General features: G+C 49.2%; 2 protein-coding genes and 1 long non-coding RNA gene across 6 annotated transcripts; 2 read left to right on the top strand and 1 right to left on the bottom strand.

Annotated features, from left to right (window-relative positions):
- The first annotated feature begins 1,160 nt into the window (after positions 1-1,160).
- LOC310662734 (crk-like protein) lies at positions 1,161-5,130 on the top strand. Of its 2 annotated transcripts, XM_083409797.1 has the most exons (3): positions 1,161-3,091; positions 3,266-3,721; positions 4,383-5,130. In XM_083409797.1, the coding sequence occupies exons 1-3, from the start codon at positions 2,918-2,920 to the stop codon at positions 4,506-4,508; spliced, it is 756 nt and encodes a 251-aa protein (XP_083265923.1). In that variant the 5' UTR covers positions 1,161-2,917; the 3' UTR covers positions 4,509-5,130. The 2 variants fall into 2 exon arrangements, with proteins under 2 accessions (XP_083265923.1, XP_083265924.1); XM_083409798.1 differs by lacking the exon at positions 4,383-5,130 and having other exon boundaries at positions 2,835-3,091; positions 3,266-4,271.
- A 122-nt stretch (positions 5,131-5,252) lies between these two features.
- Positions 5,253-19,123, top strand: ALDOA (aldolase, fructose-bisphosphate A). 3 transcript variants are annotated; one of them, XM_083409747.1, is made up of 9 exons: positions 5,253-5,387; positions 14,109-14,234; positions 14,356-14,567; positions 15,672-15,726; positions 15,849-16,009; positions 16,802-16,885; positions 17,034-17,208; positions 17,853-18,052; positions 18,677-19,123. In XM_083409747.1, the coding sequence occupies exons 2-9, from the start codon at positions 14,123-14,125 to the stop codon at positions 18,770-18,772; spliced, it is 1,095 nt and encodes a 364-aa protein (XP_083265873.1). In that variant the 5' UTR covers positions 5,253-5,387; positions 14,109-14,122; the 3' UTR covers positions 18,773-19,123. The 3 variants fall into 3 exon arrangements, with proteins under 3 accessions (XP_083265873.1, XP_083265871.1, XP_083265872.1); XM_083409745.1 differs by lacking the exon at positions 5,253-5,387 and adding an exon at positions 7,768-8,318; XM_083409746.1 differs by lacking the exon at positions 5,253-5,387 and adding an exon at positions 8,263-13,231.
- On the bottom strand, positions 17,321-17,846 carry LOC310662757. The gene is made up of 2 exons (XR_014504310.1): positions 17,430-17,846; positions 17,321-17,397 (listed from the first exon to the last, which is right to left on the bottom strand). It is a non-coding gene; the product is annotated as an uncharacterized lncRNA (long non-coding RNA).
- Positions 19,124-20,516: the final 1,393 nt, after the last annotated feature.

Raw genomic sequence — 20,516 nt, 5'->3', positions numbered from 1 at the left:
GCATGGTTAAGCCATAGCTGTCAACTTTTCCCTTTTCTTGCGAGGAATCCTATTCGGAAGAAGGGAAACGTTGACAGCTATGGGTTAAGCTCACACATGGTTGGAACCAGAGAGGGTAGACAGCAAGATAACAGATTTATGGAGAAATAGAATCTCTTTGTAATGTACTGGAACCATAAGGTACAGAATAATGCAGTTATTTAGAACCTTGATCCGTTATACTTATTTTCATATGGAAATTGGTTTTGCTATGTTCAGTTCTAGATACACCTTATAGTTATGTTGTTGGCATTTGTTATATTTTGTTGTGTTCCACAAACACACACTACCAGCTCTAGGCAAACATAGAGGGGAATGAGCAAAGGAAAGTGTAAAAGGATCATGAAGAGATTGGGGAATAGGGTTGTACCGGAAAGTCTGTGCCTAGCCCTGAGAATGTTCCTGGGAAGCTGAGGTGCCCTGGCTGTCTGAAGAGACTAGCATGTGCTACCTTTTAGTTCTGCAGACCTAGGGCCATCAAGGATAACATATGGTTTCTCATAGAATCATAGAGTTGGAGGGGCCACAACAGTCATCTAGTCCAACCCCCTGCAATGCAGGAATCTTTTGCTCAACGTGGCGCTTGAACCCACAAACCTGAGATTAAGAGACTCATGCTCTACTGACTGACCTGTCCCAGCTAACAGGGAAACTGCCCCTCAAAAATAAAAGCCAACTTCCCATTGGGGGTGCGTGGACCTTAGTTCACCAAGTCTCTTTACAAGGCTAACAATGGGATCCTATGCATGCCTTACTCAAAATCCCACCAGACTTACTCCCAAGTAAGTATGCATAAGATTGTTGCTCCAGTAGTTTGATATATTTGCATATGCAGATAAGGGATGCAAAATTTGAATGGAGCGGAAGAGCACTAGTAACTGATAGCCTGGATATCCCAGCAAAATACATTTAATCACTATATTCGACAATTGCTAAACAGCCGGTCCTCTCGTCCTTCTTTACTGAAGCATTATCACAATAGGGGGCAAAAAAAGTGGGAAGCCCACAGCTAAACCGCCCATCACAAAAGCAGCAGCTTGTCTCTGTATGGAGAGCCGACTCCATATTGGAGTTGGGGCTCGTTCCCACAGCCAAGATGGCTCTTTCCCCTTCCCGGCAGCTTCACAGCCAGCTTGCCCGGCCTCAAGATGGCCTCCCCTCCCCGGTTTAAAGGGGGAGCGGGGGTGCGTCACTTTCCCATCAACCCTTCTGTAGCTGCAATCAGGGTCGCTTGCAGCGATTTGAGGGAGGGGAGGCTGCTGGCCGGAGCGCTGGGGCTCTGAATGGGTTAGAGCCGGGGAGCCGGGAGCCAGGATGCCTGGGTCCTCTGGGGAGGAGGGAGCGGGGCTGCAATAGGTCGTGGCCGGGAGCTGTGGGGTTCCCCGGGAGGAGGCGAGGTGTGCGAGGGAAGCCATGTGCAGACAAGGGAGAGAGGGCTTCATTGTGGCGCTGCTGCAGAGGGGCACGCTGAAGAGCGCTTGGAGGGTGCACAGCTGATCTATTTTTCCTTTTCGGAGGGGGGGGGGAGGCATTTGAAGATTGCTTTTGATCCGTTAAAGGGCTGCAATGCAGCATCGGGGTGTTGCTTCCAGGGAATACTGGAGAGTAGTAGCGTGGATGCATGGACATCGAAGGGGAGAGAGGAGTTGCATTATTGTTTGTCCAGAGCTGGTGGGGTGGTAGGCAGATAGGTTTCGGGAGGCTGCGTGCAATATTTTTGGATGCTGGAAATTTTGGGAGGCAAGCTACTTCTGGGGGTGTGTTTTATTATTGTTCTTCTGCACTGGGGCTAGTTGGGGGGTGGGGTGGAGAACGGTGGCCAATTTGTGATCTACTGAGGTGGTTGGGGAATGGTCTCCATTAGGGGACGCAGTTTGGGGTGCTGTACCTTTCTCCAGAGGATAACCAGTGAATTGGGGACAGGGGCTGATAACAGGAGTGGATCTGTGAAAAGTCCCCATTAACCTTTTGGTGGGTTAAATCCTATGCTGGGGTAGGAATGCTTTCATACGGGAGTGTTGCAATTCTGTGGAAGTTGTTCTATTCACTTGGTGGGTATGTATCTTCATCTCAGAAAGATTAGGTTTTGAAAAGGTTGACTTCCTCCAAACCTTGACTTTTTTTAAAAAAAACAACCAACAGTATCCTGCTACGTTGATGAGGTGCTGGAGGAATTCTGGAGGAATTTTTAGAGGGTGCAATCATATCACACTTTTTGAGGGGGAGGGTTGTGTGTACTACTTAATTCACCAAGTGTGACCTCTTAATTTTGTAGGGATGTTCTAGTACGTAAATATACTGTATGTGTTCCCCGCAGATATACAACTGGTTTCGTTGTATTATATGAAGATGGTTGTTCAGTAGAACCTGTATTTGAGTAGGTATTTAACTGTTAATAGGCTAGGTTGGTCAGAGAAGTGCCCCTTCCCCATTATATTAGAACTTGGGAGGGATGGCTAGAAGTGACCTAACTTTTCATGACATCCCATTAATTTCCAGGATTTGATTGCAGATTGTAGAAGTGTTGTCTGCATTTCCGAGTCGTTTCTTTCCTTTTTGGAAATCGTATTGTCTGAGAAGAGGGGTGTGGATGCTGTCAAGGGATATCAAAGTTAGATTATCTCAGTATAAGAGAACTTGGGGTGGAGCAACGTAACGAAGAACCATATTCCTTTGGTGGGTGGGTGGGGGGAGGGTGTTATGTGTATCTGGATTATTTGGAGGTCACACTGAACTGGAAGGAAACCGGAACAGCTACATGAGGTCACTGTTCAACAGGTTAATTTCCTCTTGACAAAGTGCTCTCAAACTCCGGGGCAACTTAGATATCAGTTTTCCCGGAAATAATACAGGGGGGTGGGTTTCTTTCCACCCCCTGATGCTGCCCCAAGCCATGTCGGCTTTTGGGGATGCCCATGAGTGGTATATGGGGGCTCTGAGCCGGCAGGAAGCAGCCGCCTGTCTCCAGGGACACCGCCATGGAACCTTCCTGGTACGGGACAGCACCACTTGCCCCGGCGACTACGTGCTGTCCGTCAGCGAGAACTCCAAGGTGATTTCTGGAAAAGGGGAAAGGGGAATTTGGGGGTGGAAGGGCCCTGTAGGAGGAGCTGAAGGTGTGTGGGTTTGATTGCACATTGGAAGCGGAGGGTGGAAGCTGAGTTTGTGCCTGCGGAGGGTCATGGTGCGACAGCCTCCTGCTTCTCTACCCTTCTCCTTCCTCCAGGTGTCTCACTACATCATAAACAGCCTCCCCGGGCGCCTGCGGATCGGGGAGCACGAGTTTGACGGCTTCCCTGCTCTGCTAGATTTCTACCGCCTCCACTACTTAGACACAACCACTTTGGTGGCCCCCGTGGGACGGGTTGTGGCGCCCGCCTCTGCCCAGCCGCCTCCCGCTGGGGAATGGGTCCGGGCTCTCTATGACTTCGTCGGCCGCGATCAGGAAGACCTCCCCTTCTCCAAGGGGGAACCCCTGAGGGTGCTGGCCAAGCCGGAAGAGCAGTGGTGGACAGCGCAGAGGGCCGACGGGCGTGTGGGCATGATCCCCGTGCCGTACGTCCAGCCCTGTCCGTACGCCCACCCGAGCAGCCACGGTGCCCCTCGCCACGCTCCGGTCATAGCGAGGGCAGTGCAGCGAAGGGTGCCCGGTGCCAGCGACAAGACGGCACTGGCCTTCGAGGCAAGTAATGGGGTGGTCTGCATTGGGGGCGAGTTCACAAAAGGGAATGAGTTTCTGGTTACCGGTTGGGTTGGGGAAATATGCAGATTACTCTTGGGCACTGAGGTTTTTCGTTGCACAGAAATGTGGCGTTCTGGTCCAGCCCTCTTTGCACCCCCAAACGAAAAGCTTGTGTTTGGACTGGGTTTTGCACATTAATTCAGATGAAATAGTTATGCAGCACAACACTTATCTGGAGGGTCAATGAGCATAACTTTGAATAGCTGTGGAGCAGGATGAGTGGTGGAGTGGAAGGAGGGAAGAACGCATCAGTTCGGATGGGAAAGGGTGTGGAGGCTGTGTGGGAGTGCAGACGTTCATCCACACATTAGATACCTGCCGTGGTCCCATTGCCAGGCTACACTCCTGAAAACTAAGATCTTCAATCCATGTTATGTTTCCGTGCGGCAAAACTCCATGCAACACACCCTGGCTTTGATCCTGTTCCTCATTTGAAATGGCAGTGAAGGGAAGATGAGAAGCTGCGTGATTTATTCAGGAGAAAGACTTGTTTGCGGGGGGGGGGGGGGACTGGCTGTGCAGAGGTGGGTGGGTAAAAAAAAAAAAATGCCCCCATGATATTTGCATTCTGATCCCTTCTGTGTCTCATGATGCTCTACAGGTGGGTGACCTCATTGCTGTCACCAAGATGAATGTCAACGGCCAATGGGAGGGGGAGCTGAACGGGCGCCGTGGCCATTTCCCCTTCACCCACGTCAAGGTCCTGGACCCTGAAGAAGCCAGCTGAACATTTGATGATGTAACCCATGGAACGCTGACTTTCCCTGCAGTGGGGCACGACCCTTGAACTCTGACCCACACTTGTGAGCTTCTGACCGTCTCGAACATTGTACTTCCTTGAATTTTGACCTACCCGGTGGATGTTATTGATCATCCGGTTCATTGATACTCAAGCTCCTTGGATATGGACCTCTTCTACCACTTTGGACTCCTTAACCCATGAACCTTGTTCCTTGACTCGCTGTTCTTAAAATGCTGTGGTAGTTGAACCCTATAAACTTTTGACTCTTTTCGGGGACCCGTTCATATTTCCTCCCTAGAAACATTGATCCATTTTGGCCTTGTGGTTTTTTGAACTCTGATTATGTGCCCTTGAATCTTGCAACTCCCCATCCTGTGCCCTGTGAACCCAGAAACTCTTGATTATTGATCCCCTTATTCTTGTGATTTTATTTTTTTCATTTGATCCTGTCCACTTGGGGTAAGGTGGGGAAACAGGGCGGGGGGAGGGGGAGTGCTTGGCTTTGGCCAGATGGCTGACAGGAAATCCTCCCCACTCCTTATAGAGCCCCCGCTTCACTTGTTGTCTGTTCCAAACTGCCTTGTTAATTAAAGTTTCCTGCTGATTATCCCTCGCTGGAAATTTACTCCTTCTGGGGTGGGTCTAGAGGGTTAATATGGGGAAAGAGTAGCACAGTTGTTATGGTAACGAGCATCACAACCCAGGCCTCAAATGTTGCCATGGTGAAGTGGAGCACAGCCTATTGCTGTAGGCAGGAGGAGGCAGCAGCAGCAGCAGGCCACAAATGCTGCACAGAGCATCTTGGTTGCGTGAGGATCACTATTAAGTCTCTCTCCATGCCTGCCAATGGTTCCTGCTTAATAGGTACAGTATTCCCCCCCCCCCCCAAGTTTATATACCTATTTACTGGAGCCGGTTGCCCTGCTCGTACCTCTTCTTGATACAGTCCCAGCTGTTCCTTTCTCTTAACAACATCACTGGCATTGGAGCCAGTGTGGTGTAGTGGTTAAGAGTGGTAGTCTCGTAATCTGGGGAACCGGGTTCGCTTCCCCGCTCCTCCACATGCAGCTGCTGGGCGACCTTGGGCCAGTCACACTTCTCTGAAGTCTCTCAGCCCCACTCACCTCACAGAGTGTTTGTTGTGGGGGAGGAAGGGAAAGGAGATTGTTAGCCGCTTTGAGACTCCTTAGGGTAGTGATAAAGTGGGATATCAAATCCAAACTCTTCATACTCAGAATTTCAAAATTCAGTATGTTATAGAATTTCCCTAACCTGGTGTCCTCCAGATCCCTTAAAACACCAAAATAGTGTCTGATCTCAGAAGCCAAGCAGCGTCTGTCCTAGGGAATATAGTGGTACCTTGGGTTACATACGCTTCAGGTTACATACGCTTACATACGCTTCAGGCTAACCCAGAAATAGTGCTTCAGGTTAAGAACTTTGCTTCAGGATGAGAACAGAAATCGTGCTCCGGTGGCACAGCGGCCCCATTAGCTGAAGTGGTGCTTCAGGTTAAGAACAGTTTCAGGTTAAGAACGGACCTCTGGAATGAATTAAGTACTTAACCCGAGGTACCACTGTACTTGGAGAGAGCCAGTGTGGTGAAATGGTTACAGTGTTGGACTAGGACTTAGGAGGCCAGGGTTCAAATGCCCATTTGGCTCAGGAAGCTCGCTGGGTGAGCTTGGCCCAGTCACTGCCTCTCTGCCTCACCTACCTCACAAGGGGGGAGCCACATACACCCCTTGAGCTCCTTGGATAAAAAAGTGGGTTGTAAGTGCAATAAATAAGAACTCCCGCCAGTCCCAGGCAGCTTGATGGAGCTGAAGTCCAAAACATCAAGGTGGTGGCACCAACGCGGGGAAAGGCTGATTTAGAGGTACGATTTGTGTGGCACACCATACACAAATTACATCTGTACATACACAACCCCTTGATATAAAGTGAAAAGTCATCTTGCTGATTTTTAGTCATGCTTTTGTCATTACTTTCCCCAAAATCCCTCTGTGATCCATGGACATCTTAACCCATGTTTATCTCTAGATAGAAATTATTCTTTCTAGGTGGCAGGGAAATGTTAGAACCATCATCACTGTTGGTGATTTAGCTCAAGAGCAGGATCTTGCTCAGGACGCGATCTGCAAATGCAGGATGCAACCTCATCATCCTTGACATTTGGGTGACCAGCCTCAGCTTCCAAAACTCCCCAGTCCATTCCACTATCAAACAGCTCCTACCATTAAGGAAACTTCGCCTGATATTTTAGCTGCAATCTGCTACTTGTACCCATTGGCTTGAGCCCTGCCCTAGGCAACTATTGTGTCTCCCTGTAAAAGGTTTGGCCTGGGTATATTCTCTGCTAAACAGGCCAGGGCAATGTCAACTCTTCATCGCAGGACTTGGCTGAAGTTCCAAAAGCCCTGTAGCAGCCAAATTCACCCGCCCATGAGGAAGCATCTAGTTGTGTTTACACTTGCTCTGCACCTCACCCTGAGGCACTGCTTATATAATGTAAAATGAGACAGCCTTCCCCCGCCCCCTTCATCATCTGATGAATTTTGGAAGATGTAACATGTCCACTTCATAGCAGCGAGACATCTGCTAGAAAAACAGAGGGGCTCTTGGTCTGCCAGCCAGCTGCTTTACAGCTGGTGTAGCCACTGCCTTCTCTTCCAGTAATAATTTGAGGTGGGGTTTGTGTGATAATTCCCAGTTCTAATTGGTTGTGTAGCTCTAACTGTAGACTTGAAGAGCCTGACATGTCCCTTAAATAATCTTAAGGCCTGTTTCCTCCGCAGGCCCTAAATATCAGGAATCCACTTCCTTTAGCTGAGTTGGTCCACCACACCCATTGCTTTAAAAAAGATTTCACAATCCTAGAATCATACTGTGGAAAGGGACCCTAGAGGTCAACGATAGCACCCTGCACAACTCAATGCAGGTTGTGTTAATGCAGGATGCACCCCTGACTGATGGCTGCACGCCCCGCTCTTAAAATATTTCCAGCAAACGAGAGTCTGCCATCTCTGAAATGGATCATGCTATCTTTCTGTAACCTAAACAGCGAGTTGCATATGTACCTCTCGTTTTTTAAAAAGAAAAACAAACCCCTTTTGGTATCGAGTTGTTGTTCCTGCAGGGGGGCAGCAGATGGCGCTGGGAGACTTAAGGTCCTGGGGTAGGGGCAGAAATGGGAAACCCAACAGAAGCTTTAAAATGCAAGCCAGTAGCCGGAGAAAATTGGCGGTGGTGGTGGGGAATCACCCAAGATGGAGGGTGGAAGTTGCCTCCTTTAGCCTTCTCCTTGGGAAAGGCAGGAGGGGGCTGGATACAGCTCACGGGTTGAGGCGGATGGCCAAAATATATTCTAAATCCTAGGGGTTGCTTGCAGTCTGCACCACCGCCAGCGCAGGGCTGCAGGGAAGTGGGTCAAAACGTGGCTTTCCGGCAGCGAGAAGGATAGCATGCATGTGTGGGGATGGTTGCTTGGTTGGGACTGAGCCACACTGGGGGAGGGGGTATCGCACAGGTCTCTCAGCCCCGGGCCCCGTGACACCCTTGCTGTTCCTTGCTCTGCAGGGAATGTCAGAGGCCTCGTGTTTCACATTCCCAGACCCCAAGGCCTATATTTAGGCTGCCCTGCAAAAGGCCAGGGGTCGGGGAGAAGGTTAGCGCGGCCCCTCCCTCCCGCTCCGGCTCCCTTCTTATACAGCCCGGCCCCCGGTTTTGCCTCTGCCAGTCACCCAGCACCCAACGGAGCCGTCGTGTCTTGCCAGAACCCCCGCTACACCCACGGTATCTGGGAGATGGGAGGGAAAGGAGGGGGCTGTGGAGGGGTGGGCGGGAGTCGGGAGAAGGGGCAAATCTGGATGGTCGCGCTGCTAGGAAAGGGCCCGAGATGCTGCCTGCATGAGATTGTGGGAAGATTTCAAGGGAGAAAGGATGTGGGGCTCGGTAGGGGTGCAGTGAGCGGCCTTAGTGGGAAACGACATCTATAGCTTAGCTAGTTGCAGTGTGGTGCTGATAACGCCAAGGTTGCATGTTCGATCCCCAAATGGGACATGTGCATATTCCTGCATTGCATAGGGTTGGACTAGATGATCCTCGGGGTCCCTTCCAACTATGCAATATCTCTGTGAATGACAAGGCATGCGATTGGTGGATGCTGTCTCAAGGGCATATCCTTTTGTTTAAAACAGACAAAACCCTCTGCCTGTTCTGAGTTTACGAACAGTATATTTCTCCTTTAAAAGAAAAAAAAAAAGCAACAACACCGAGCCTGTCTGTGTCTGATTCCCCCCCCCCTTTTAAATTCTGTCTCTCTTCTCTTCCCATCACCCCCTTTATCATTTATTTATTACGTAATTGATGGGGCCTCCCTAAACCTTGAATCTTGTTTTCATACATCCAGTAGTTACTCCATGTAAGACCAAAGGGACTCCAGCTATATTATCTAACACGGCTGTTTCCTTTGAATGCTGCAATGACTTGCAAAAGTCTTGCACAGTTGCTGATTGTTTGAGGAAGTAATGCTCACATAATCCCATGGTATCTGGGACACAGAAACAGGAAGTATGTGTGTGTGTGTCTGTCTCAATCCTTCTGTCCCTGGTGCTTGCCCAATCCACCGCTCCAGGGTTTGGGTGGGTGTGTGTGTTGTACCTTCCAGTATTCGTCTTGTAAGCAAGCCTGTGGCCTCACTTTGCCTGGACCTCCATTGCTCCTTGGCTCATTCTTTGCTCCTCCTTAACCTGCTTCCATCTCTTGTCTTATCTAAGGCAGCTTTCTTCCAAATGATACTTTCAATCAGGTCGGGCAATCCCTGCACCTGCAACTCAGATGTAAAGCCTACATTGAATGGAATGTATATTTGATTTTAAAAGCCCCGCCTGCTGCTTTCTATCCTGCATGAAAAGGATACCCTTGTCCACACTGCAGCTATTCTGAACATTACTTGTGAAAACCCTCTTCCACATAAAGTGGTCTGGACAGGGTGTGTATGGTAGATCATTGTGGGCACTAAATGGGTTGCAGTTTGCCGACTAGTGATCTGGCATTTAAAAAAAAAGGGCTGCAGTCGTTTCTTGGAAGAATCTGCCTTGCTTTTGCTTATTTGTTGTGAAGGGCCTGGGGGGGCACAGTCAAGCTCCTCCCTTTGTTGCTCTCCTCCCCCCCACTGCCACTTCTTTGGGGAGCAAGAGCTTCCAGAGGTGGGTAGCTGGGTTAATGTGTTGCAGGGGAAAAAATCAATTAATGAGTCTTATGGCACTTTGAAGACTTAACAGATTTATTGTAACATAAGCTTTTGTGGACAAGAGTCCACACCATCCTTCAGAGGAAATGGATTTAAGTCCACGAAAGCTGCCACAATAAATCTGCAGCGAGGCTCTTTGATATTTGAGATGGGGAAGGCAGAGCTATAATGCCCTTAACAGTTGCCGGTGGAGCAGAAATTTTAGTAGGCTAAACTTTCCTTAGCATGAAGACGAAGAGGGGGAAAGCTTCACCCCCTACACTTCTGCACTAGAAGCCCAGTGGTAGTGTTATTATTCAAAAGGCTTCTGTACTGAGTCCTCTCAAAGCGGCTTGCCATCCATACCGTTCAGTAAAACAACCAACAATGAACATCTATTGCCATTCAGCAATCGTTTCAAAGAGACAGGGAGCCTTCGCCACCTTCTTCCTGGAGCCTAGACACCTCCTCCTATACCCCCCTTGTTAACATTTCGGGGCTTGGTCATTTTGGCGTTGTGGATGAGCAGCTGCTCGACTGCATTGTCGTTTAAAGGCTGGCTGATCTAAGACTCTGCAGAAACTTTATAGGGGGCGAGTGGCTGTGATAGTTGTGGTGAGAAGGGGTTGGTCTTACTGGCCCTGCAGAGGTGGAGCAAACAGTATTAACTGCTGCGGGTAGGCCTCCCCCCCCCCCGCCACCTCCTCTCTCTGTTGTACCCTTTAAGGCAGTGCATGAGGTGGAGAAATCCGGGAAACGCTTCACCTGTTGAATGGGTGCCTGACCTGCTATTTAATTAAAAAGGCCGGGCAGCTTCCGGTGTAAATCACTTTGTTGATTAACTGCTCGGCATGACTGTGCGTTTTGGAAACGTAAAAAAAAGAGTAATGGAGATATATTTTTTAAAAAGAGACAGGGACGTTCTCCTCAGGGAGGGGGAAGAGGTCAGGAGGCAACCTTACTGGAAAAGCGTTGGGATCGGGTGGGGAGAAAGAAATCGGCGCATGAGGAAGAGGGATCTGAACGGATAGTGACCTTTCTGCCGTTCAAGCCGCGCGTACGTTCAGTTCTGGCAGGGAAGCTCCCAATCAGCCAACCCTGTTTATAGTCGCCAGTCAGGTCCGAATGGGGGGAGGGGGAGGGGCGCCTCTCTCGTACCCCCTGCCGCCTGCTACGTGCTTTCCTGCACAGAGACCAGTGACTCAGCTATTACCGTAATCACCCCAAGAGAAGCCCAGTTTGGATTCTGACCAGGGCTAAGAAGAAGGTTCTGGACTTTGGATTGGGGAGCCAAGGCAAAGAGGCGGCGGGGGGCGGGGTGTTGCAGCATTCCCATGTTACACTGACCCCACAGGTGCCTGGCCTTTTCGCTCCTCTCATCAATCAAATAGCAGCTGCCTCTCACTTCCCAGCCGCTGGGGTGTTATATAACCCACGGTGCTCCCCTGGCAGTTCCTTGCTCAGTGCAAAAAAACCGACAACAGCCCAGTTTTCCACCCCAGCCCACATCTTGGATGTGCATAAAGCGCCCAGCTTTTTCCTCTGGGTTATTGAATCTCTCCTGGTTCATTACAAGTGCAGTAATTGCACGGGGAAATCTGCCCTACAACTGATACAAACATGCCGAAATGCACTGTTTCCCTTAAAACATGGATCAGTGGCACTTTAAATTGCAATTAGCATATTTTATTAAATTTATTCCTCCCCTTTTTACAAGAAAAGAGGTCTCAAAGCAACTGATAGCAAGTTTAAAATGCAAAGATGACATAAAATAGCCCAAAGTTACATGGTACTAAAAGTTTACATCCACCAGCAATCAGTAACAGAAAAATAACATCTGCCCACCCCAAAATGTGGACACCATGTACAAGCCAAAAATCAAGCCACGGCAAGATCCAAATGCTTGGGAAAACTGGAATGTATCTGCCTGGTGCCTAAAATCTTACAAGACAGATGCCAAGGGAACCTCCTTATCTGGCGCCAGAGAATGTCAGATGGGACGAATGTTTGGCTCCTAACACCAGAAAGGTTGAGGCTCATCCCAGTGTGGTCTTGAGCAAAAGGCATTCTGCGCTTGCTCTGATGCACCCCTATTTATGAGTTTACAGGACTAAGAAGAGTGAAACCAGGCTCTGGGAAGGTGCCCTGAATTGGGTTAAGTTCTGGGCAGAATTCAAAGTGGTTCAGATAATTTTGGGTTTATATGTTTTGCTTTTTAAAAAAACTATTGGACAGCTGGACTGTTTCGGTGGGCAGGTTTTGAGTCATTATTACGATTCTTCCTCTGCACCCCCAATCTCAGTTAGCCACCCATGACATCTTTAGCCCTATGCACAGCTTGTAGGCCAATAAAGCACTGACAGGATCACAACTTCAGAACCCAGATGCTTGGTCTTGTCAAAGAAATCTCTGCTGCCCCTATACGGATAAAGCCACCAGTTTTGACCCTGGAGCTTTTATGGGGAGTTCAGAATCTTCGCCATCAGCTGTTGTTGCTGTTCTGATCTTTTAGCACTGTAATCCCTTATCCTGCATTTAAAGGCAACGTTTTGCAGTGGCCTGTGGCTACGGGCAGCAAATATTTGTCCTTTCAAACGGGTCCTACTCTCTTGCAAATGTGCTTAGGCTTGCAGCCTTTCCCCGTTATAGAAGCTGCCCTTTCGCTTGTGAAAATTCCTTTCTGCGGGGCCACCGGTTCCATCTTATCGCTCCCACTCCGATTCTCTCTCTTGCACAATCAGTCCCATGCCCAGGCCGCTCTCTCTTTTCCGCAGCTAAAGCCCAACACTCATGGGGGTGAGGGGGATCCAGAAATAGCAGCATGTCCTTCAGAAAAGGACAGAGGAGCTGGAGGAGCGGGGATCAGGTGTCCCCTTGAAAGGTCATCGCTGAAACTAGAGTCTGGCAGAGGATGCAAAGGGGGGAAAAGACCTATGGAGCCCGATTTGGCTTCCCTTTCCATCTCCCAGGAAGATGGGGCAACGCCCTCGGTCCTCAACCACATTCTATCCCTTCGTGCTCTTTAAACGAGCAGGTTAAAAAGTGCATGTGCCCTTTTAGGGTATGCAGTGAATGCGCCTATCTTATGGAGGTTTCTAATCTAATCGCAAGTATGAAAACGTGATTTTGCTCCTAAGCACATGCTGGGGTTCTGCAGCACGGTCGGCCACGGGAATGAAACCTCTTATTTCCACGCGTAGGACTCAGTCGAGTGGAGCAGAGTTCGTCCACGCTTATCTCCGTTTCCTTATATTTAAATAAATACCTTCGCCGCTATTAGGGGGTGGGAGAGCTTGGGCCCTTTAAGTCTCCTCCCTCCCCCCTCCTCAATGAGTCAATTTCACACCCTTTTCCGCCTTGCCCTGTTACATGACGTTCGATCCTGGAACGCGGAGCTTCTTTTGAGCATTCGATTCGAACGCTTCACTTTGCTCGCGCCCATCCCGGCTCCTGTTTGCTGCTGCTAAGGAAGAAGGCAGGTTTGACTCCCCCCGCCCCCCCCCATTTTCTCACGCACGCATTCCTCCAAGGAGAACCCTTCCTCTTTACAGATTAGGATTTCGGGGGGGGGGGGGGTAAAGAAAAAAATAAGGAATGGTCGCAGGAGCACTTGCGGATATTCTCTCCCTGCCGCCGCCGCCGCGGCGGTTTATATAATATGGGGATCGGACTTGGAGATAGATAAGATGGAGACGGTAAAACGTGGGGTGGAGTGGGGGAAGGGAGGAGGAAGTCCCGGTGGGGGAAGAAACGCAGCATTTGAAATCACGTGGTGAAGCTTAATGTACAACTGTTGCAGAGGGGAAAAGAAAACAGGACCCCCCCCAAAAAAAAACCCTTAAGTAAGCGTAAATATTCCTAACTCCTTCGCTTACACTTTCCAGTCCCCCCCCCCCTGCAATGGAACTCTCATTGCAAAGGTGCTGCAGCTGATTGCGGTAGCTAATATCAGGGGGAAAGCTCAGAGCATGGCGAGGAGTTGGAAAAACGGGGGGGGGGAGAACTGGGGTTCTCTTGAGGAACAGGGTAAACGGCTATTTCCTCTGTCCTTGAAACGTCCTTGGTATCTGCTAGCCATCACCTGCTGAAGCCTTTCCTTCTTCTTTCAAGTATGGCTTTAATCTGGGCATCCCCTTTGACCTTAGTGGGAATCCTCCGATTTCCATAGCAACAGGGAGGAGCAGAATTCTCTCCCGCCCTCCTTGCCAGTCTCTGTACAGACACGAAGGTCCTTGTTGTGGGTGTCTCCTTCAGATACAGGACTGAGCAGGCAGAAAAGAGGAAGGCAAGGCTACAGGGCGTCAAGAGACCGCGTTGCCAGGCTTGGATTAACACTCCTTTGCCTTCTCCAGTTTAGCCATTCAAGATGCCTCACCAATACCCAGCCTTGACACCTGAGCAGAAGAAGGAGCTGTCGGACATTGCCCACCGCATTGTGGCCAAGGGCAAAGGCATCCTTGCTGCTGATGAATCCACCGGTAAGGGACGGAGAGCTGCTGGGTGGGGAGGACGAGCCAGGAATGTGGAATCAGAAAAGGGCTGCACAGCCTTCATGTTAACGTAACAACTGTTTGCTTCATCCTCTCCTCCGCCTCCTAGGCAGCATTGCCAAGCGCCTGCAGTCCATCGGCGCCGAGAACACCGAAGAAAACCGTCGCTTCTACAGGCAGCTGCTCTTCACCGCTGATGACCGGGTCAACCCCTGCATTGGTGGAGTCATCCTCTTCCATGAGACCATGTACCAGAAAGCCGATGATGGCCGCCAGTTCACCCAGGTCATTAAGGACAAGGGCGGCGTTGTTGGCATCAAGGTAAGCGACACGGGTGGCAAGTGATAAGTCTGAAATGCCCGAGCCCACCATGTCTGGTGCCCTGGTAGGCCAGTTCCAGTATTCTGGTGACGCACGACCTTGAAGACTGCATGACCTTGCAAAAAAACAAGAAACCACCACAACGCAGGAAAAAATGCTCCGACTTGAAGGCACCACCCACTTTTTAAAAAATCTGTTTGCAGAAGGGCTTGTTAACTGATTGAGCTAGCATCGGAGCAAACCTTAAAGAAAATTCCTATTCTCTTTAAATTTAAATAACCTCTCCACATGTCAAGAGACATCGTTTTAGAAGAGGCATTCTCTCCTGTGTGTGAGAGGGGCAGTTGTTATTCAATTTTTTTAAAGTCTGCCTGACTTGATGGCTTATTTGTTTAGAAAATGTATAGTGGTGCTTTCCCCTTCCTTGCTCAGAGTAGTTTACAAATAGGAAAGGAAAAGAGTGGTCTGGCCATTAACACTAATTACCAAACTAAGAACAGCAGCCAAAAAACACACAAAGAACTTCATCACGGCACTTGTGATCAGTGCACTAAGCAGCAATAGGGAAAAGCTTGTTTAAAAAGAAATGTTTTCAGTCACTGGAATGGAGACAGAGGGAGACTGCCTAAGCTCATGGGGCAGAGAGTTCCACATATGGGGCTGGCAGCATAGAGAAAGTCACCTTGGGCACTGCTACCTCTCTTGCCTCAAAAAGACGGACTATAAACACTGCAGTCCTACTGCATAAATATGGATATGCTTAGATGGAAACATAATGGGGATGAAAGCATTGGAGACCACAGGGTCATCTGGATTTCTCTGTTGCCTCCTTCCCTCCAAATCACGGCCAGATATTTTGAATCCCAGCTACCTATTCACTAAGCAAACAAAAATCTTGGTCCATTTAAGTGCTAAACAACTTACATATTGCCTACAGACTATTGAGTTGGGCTAGCAAGTTGATGAGCAGGAGCCACTATTTATGTTGTTTGTTTCTGAATGAATGATTTGATAGGGCGAGATGTGTAGCTCAGTGGAAAGAAACGTGCCACGAAGCAAGCCACAGGCTTAACAGACTTCTCTGTCTCGCTTTCCTCCCTGCAGGTTGACAAAGGTGTTGTGCCTCTTGCTGGGACTAACGGAGAGACTACTACCCAGGGTGAGTCTAGATCTCTGTGTGTTGGTAGGGGGACTTATGAAGGGAAGTCAGTCTAGCCTGGAGCTAGGAGATGCAGCTGGGCTCGACGGCATCCGCCCTTAACCCCCCTTTTACCTGCGCAGGTCTGGATGGCTTGTCTGAACGCTGTGCCCAGTACAAGAAGGATGGCGCTGACTTTGCCAAGTGGCGCTGCGTCTTGAAGATCACTCCAACCACCCCTTCCCACCTGGCCATCATGGAGAATGCCAATGTGCTGGCTCGCTACGCCAGCATCTGCCAGGCGGTGAGTGCCAGCAGGCATTGAGGGGAAAGGGGCCATTCATCAACACCTACTTAAGCACTAAGCAGTTTCTAGAAAGACCCGCTTGTTTTCCGTTTTTTGGATGCTGGAAGAAGTTTGAGTCATCAGGTTATGAGCAGCTCATGGATCGTTTTATGACTGACCAGACGGTTGGCATTAGGATTGTTTTATCTGCTCTGTATCGCTGTTTATATATTTTAAAAAGGGATTTGTAACCAACCCTGAGGTCGTTAGATGGCTGGTGGGATGGAAGTACACCAAATAAACAAACAAACGGATGGAGCAGTGGTCTGACTCTGTAGGGCAGTTCTTTGAATCTGCCTTGCAGCTTAGCATTCAGAGTGCACCTCAAGATGGTAGTGTTGAAATGGCAGTTTCGTCCTCTTCGCCAAATACTGCTCTGGGAAATTTCCCAAGGACATGCAGTGCCCTTATTTTGCAAATGGGTGGAGGCAGTCTTCTGCAACTGCAATACCCATGTGCTGCTACAAGAGGGCAGCAAGGAATTTGGTAGCTTGGAAATGTGGCTTCCCCTCCTGGGTGGAATTTCCAGCTCTGATGTACTTGAACTAGGAAGAAGTTCCACATACTCAGTAGCTGCTGAAATATCGAGGTGGAGCCCTCAATTAGAGCCTAAGTTGCATCTAACTAGATTAGGCATGTGATCAAATGTCCTCCTTGCAACTTGGAATTCTTACTGTGTTTTGATTTAGCTCTGGGTTTTTTCTGTGGGATCGTAATTAACTGTCCATCTCCCCTGTCTCTCAACTCCAGAATGGGATTGTCCCCATTGTGGAACCTGAAATCCTCCCTGACGGTGACCATGACCTCAAGCGCTGCCAGTATGTGACTGAAAAGGTGAGATGGATGTGGAGGGAGGCACTTAATTGACGCACGTTGGTGTGGGCTGGCTGCTTTTGCCCTTTTTTGCCTCTGTCATGGCAGGAAAGGAGGACCTCAGAAGGACTTCCCAGCACTGACCTCCTGCTCCTTCTGCCATGCCTAGGTTCTGGCTGCCGTGTACAAAGCCCTGAGCGACCACCACATCTACCTGGAGGGGACCCTGCTCAAGCCAAACATGGTGACCGCTGGTCACGCTTGCACCCAGAAATACACCAATGAGGAAATTGCCATGGCCACCGTCACCGCCCTGCGCCGCACTGTGCCCCCAGCAGTTACTGGTAAGCGAACGGGACCCAGAAGCACCTGTTCCTTCCTGCCCCACAAAAAATATGGGGCAGCCCTCAACAATTTACACTGCAGTAATATATAGAGCCCATCCCTACAGGACAGTTGCTGGTATCTGTTCAATAGTGGAGTTATCATTCTAATGGTTACAGAGTTGCCACCATAGTTTGTTACGGTCGTACCTCCGCTTACGTATCCCTCCAGTTATGTAAACTTCGGGATACATAAGCGGCAAACCTGGAAGCATATTTCCGGGTTTTTGCCGCATGCGCAGAAGCGGTCCCTCCGGTTGCGGAAACCTTGGGATCCGACCAGAGCTCCAGAACGGATCCTGTCCACAACTGGAGGTACCACTGTATTTGTTCAAGGAAACTCCTTTAGCTTTTACCTGGACAGCTTCCTGTAGATGGGACATTGTTTGAAAAAGATGTTGTCTAGACAAACCTGTTTTTGTGTGTGAAGGGACAAGTGGTGATTCAGGATGCAGCTCTGGGGTGTGTGTGGATATAATACCCTCTTTTCCTAACGTTTTCTGCGATCAAACTCTGCTTCTCCCCCCTCCCCCTTCAATTCTGCATTTCTCAGATATTAAACCCTTCCTTCCTTACCAGCTGCTAACTTTATTGTCTTGCCGCAGGTGTCACTTTCCTGTCTGGTGGCCAGAGTGAGGAAGAGGCCACCATCAACCTGAATGCCATCAACAACTGCCCCCTGCACAAGCCATGGGCCCTGACCTTCTCCTATGGCCGTGCCCTGCAAGCTTCTGCCCTCAAGGCCTGGAGTGGCAAGAAAGAGAACCTCAAGAATGCTCAGGAAGAATACATCAAGCGCGCTTTGGTACGTATTGCCGGGGCCCCTGTGGCCCTTGGGAGTGGGATCTAGCAGGTCAGGGCAAGGGGCTGAGTAGCCCCTGCACACCAGCAACTCTTTTAAGGGGCTCAGAGGTTGGGTGTGTGCAGCGATCATCTCCCCAAAAGCTGCCCTTTGACAGAGGCACTCAAAAGGGCTTTAGGAAGACATGTATTATTAGTAAGAGATTCAAATGCAACAAATCTGGTTGGGTGCAAAAAGCAGAAAAACGAAAAGCGACGTTGGTGGGGAACAGGAAGGGGTCTGAGGTGTGTCTCTGGAAAATAAACAAATTAACTGGTCACACATTGCATTGAGAGTCAGGGCTCCCAGGTTCTGTTCTCCCAAACTTTTGGTGGCCAAAGGTAGGGCTATGGGCAAGGTGGCAGGGGGTTGCAATTGTCAAAGTTATGGGTAAAGTGATGCTGGGAATCAGGACTCCTTGGTGTTTCCTCCTGGTAGGGGACAGGAGTTTTGTGTGTCAGGAAAAGGGGCCTAATTTATGTTGTGGCTGTGATCCTAATAAGGAGGATGTGCGCAGTGTAGCTTTTCTTTTTAAAGAGGAAAGCAGTTCCAACATCTCTTCTCACTCCCCCCTCTTGTTTTACACAGGCCAACAGCCTTGCCTGCCAGGGCAAATATGTTCCATCTGGAAAAGGCGGAGCCGCTGCCAGCGAGTCCCTCTTTGTCTCCAATCATGCTTATTAAAATCAGAGGCCTGGCTGCGCTCTTTTGTTGTTACGTTGTGCCTGTGGTGTCTCTTGTTCTGTTTCTTGCCCTGCCCTGCTCCCTCTCTGCCAGCTTCTATAGCAGGGAAAGGTGGACATCTTTGCCTTGCCTTGAAAGAACCCAGAAGCCTTGGCTTCTTCCTGCCCCTTGATCCACCTCCCCGCCGCCACCTCTGTATGCCTTGTGTGTGTGTGTGTGTGATGTCCCGCTTTCCCTTCTGGTGACCGACGACACTCCTGGTCCGTGGCCATAACACCGAAATGTCTCCGGAGCTGGGACGACGCCTGACTCGCGGACTTCTAGAAATAAAAGAGAATCTATTTAAACATTGCCAGGGTCTCTGTTGTTCTTTCTCTCCCCCCCCCCAAGAGTTCTAGATGGAAACTTTCACGCACACCGTACCAAAAGATGTACAAGGAGCTGCACTGGGCTTATATCCTGTTTTGCCCATTATTGTTTACTCCAGGGATAGCCAATGAATGCAGTGCCTTCAATATGTTGTGGACTCCAGCTCCCATCGTAAGGACATAAGCAGCGTCTGCTGGTTCAGGCCAGTGGCCCACCTGACCCAACATCCTGTTCTCAGTGGCCACCCAGATGCCTGTGGGAAACCAGGAAGCAGGACCCCAGAGCACAAGAGCACTCTTCCCTCCTGTGGTTTCCAGCAAGTGGTATTTAGAAGCATTTTCTGCCTCCAGCCATTGAGGCGGATTATAGCAGTTAGTAGCCATTGATAGCCCTACCCTCCCTGACCATTGACCATGCTGGCCGGGGTTGATGGTGGTCTCCAGATGTTTTGGACAAATACTCTCCTGTTGAGTGGCAGATTGTGTTCCCCCCACCTTGCCCTTCTTTCTGAGAGTCTTTGAAGCCAGGGGCTTGAATCTCTTCTATACAGCTGTTCAGCTATGCTTCCACTTAAATGACCTAGCTATCAAAGTGTGTGTCTCCATCTTCCCCAGAAAAGTGTTGAGCAAAATAGTGGTGAAGACTGTTACAGATCATGGGAAGTAGCATCAAGGACTTTGCTGGTTAGCTTTTCTTAGAAGAAGCCACATCAGTTTTTATTCACTGTACTGCACAGTAAATTGTTTCTGATCATGGATAGTTTGAGGAATGAATATGGGACGTAGAGCTGGAAATTATCTGAATGCTATTTAGATTACTGCTAATAATTCCTGTAATCTTTGGGAAGTGTGGATTATAGAAGATATTTTGGTTAGAGAAAGACCTGGCATATTAACCTGGTAATTCCATTGCAGCAGATTGGCTAGAGGCCTATAGAATAGGAATATCACATGCAGAAGGAGCTTGAAAATATGGGTATACTGTGCTGCAATGCTTTTAGTTAACCCTTGTACTACATAGAACACAGTCCAATTTGCAATCAAATGGAGGGGGAAATGGATAGGATAGTCTTAAGTGAGACAGGATTGATGTCTTTTTTTCAGTGGCTTTTTTTCAGTGGCTTGACCATAAACTCAATTGGGTGTGCTAACAACCCCCAACCCTGGGTTTTGAAAAGTGTTGGATACAGAACAAGGGGACAGTCATCAGCTTGGGCTATCCTCAGTAAATGCATAAATCAGGCTTTCATGTGGTCTTGTAATATTTCACAGTTCAAACTTAGCATAATGAGAGAAGCTATCATCCCAAGTGTGGGAAATGGCTATTTTGGTGTCATGGACTACGTCTTTGGTGGTGTCTTATTTCCCATTCAGCT

Source organism: Podarcis tiliguerta, assembly GCF_965153285.1.
Source record: "Podarcis tiliguerta genome assembly, chromosome: 13".
In the NCBI taxonomy this organism is placed as follows: Eukaryota; Metazoa; Chordata; class Lepidosauria; order Squamata; family Lacertidae; genus Podarcis; species Podarcis tiliguerta.
The sequence above is the reverse complement of the archived record's forward strand: the minus strand, read 5'-3'. Positions and strand labels throughout refer to the sequence as shown.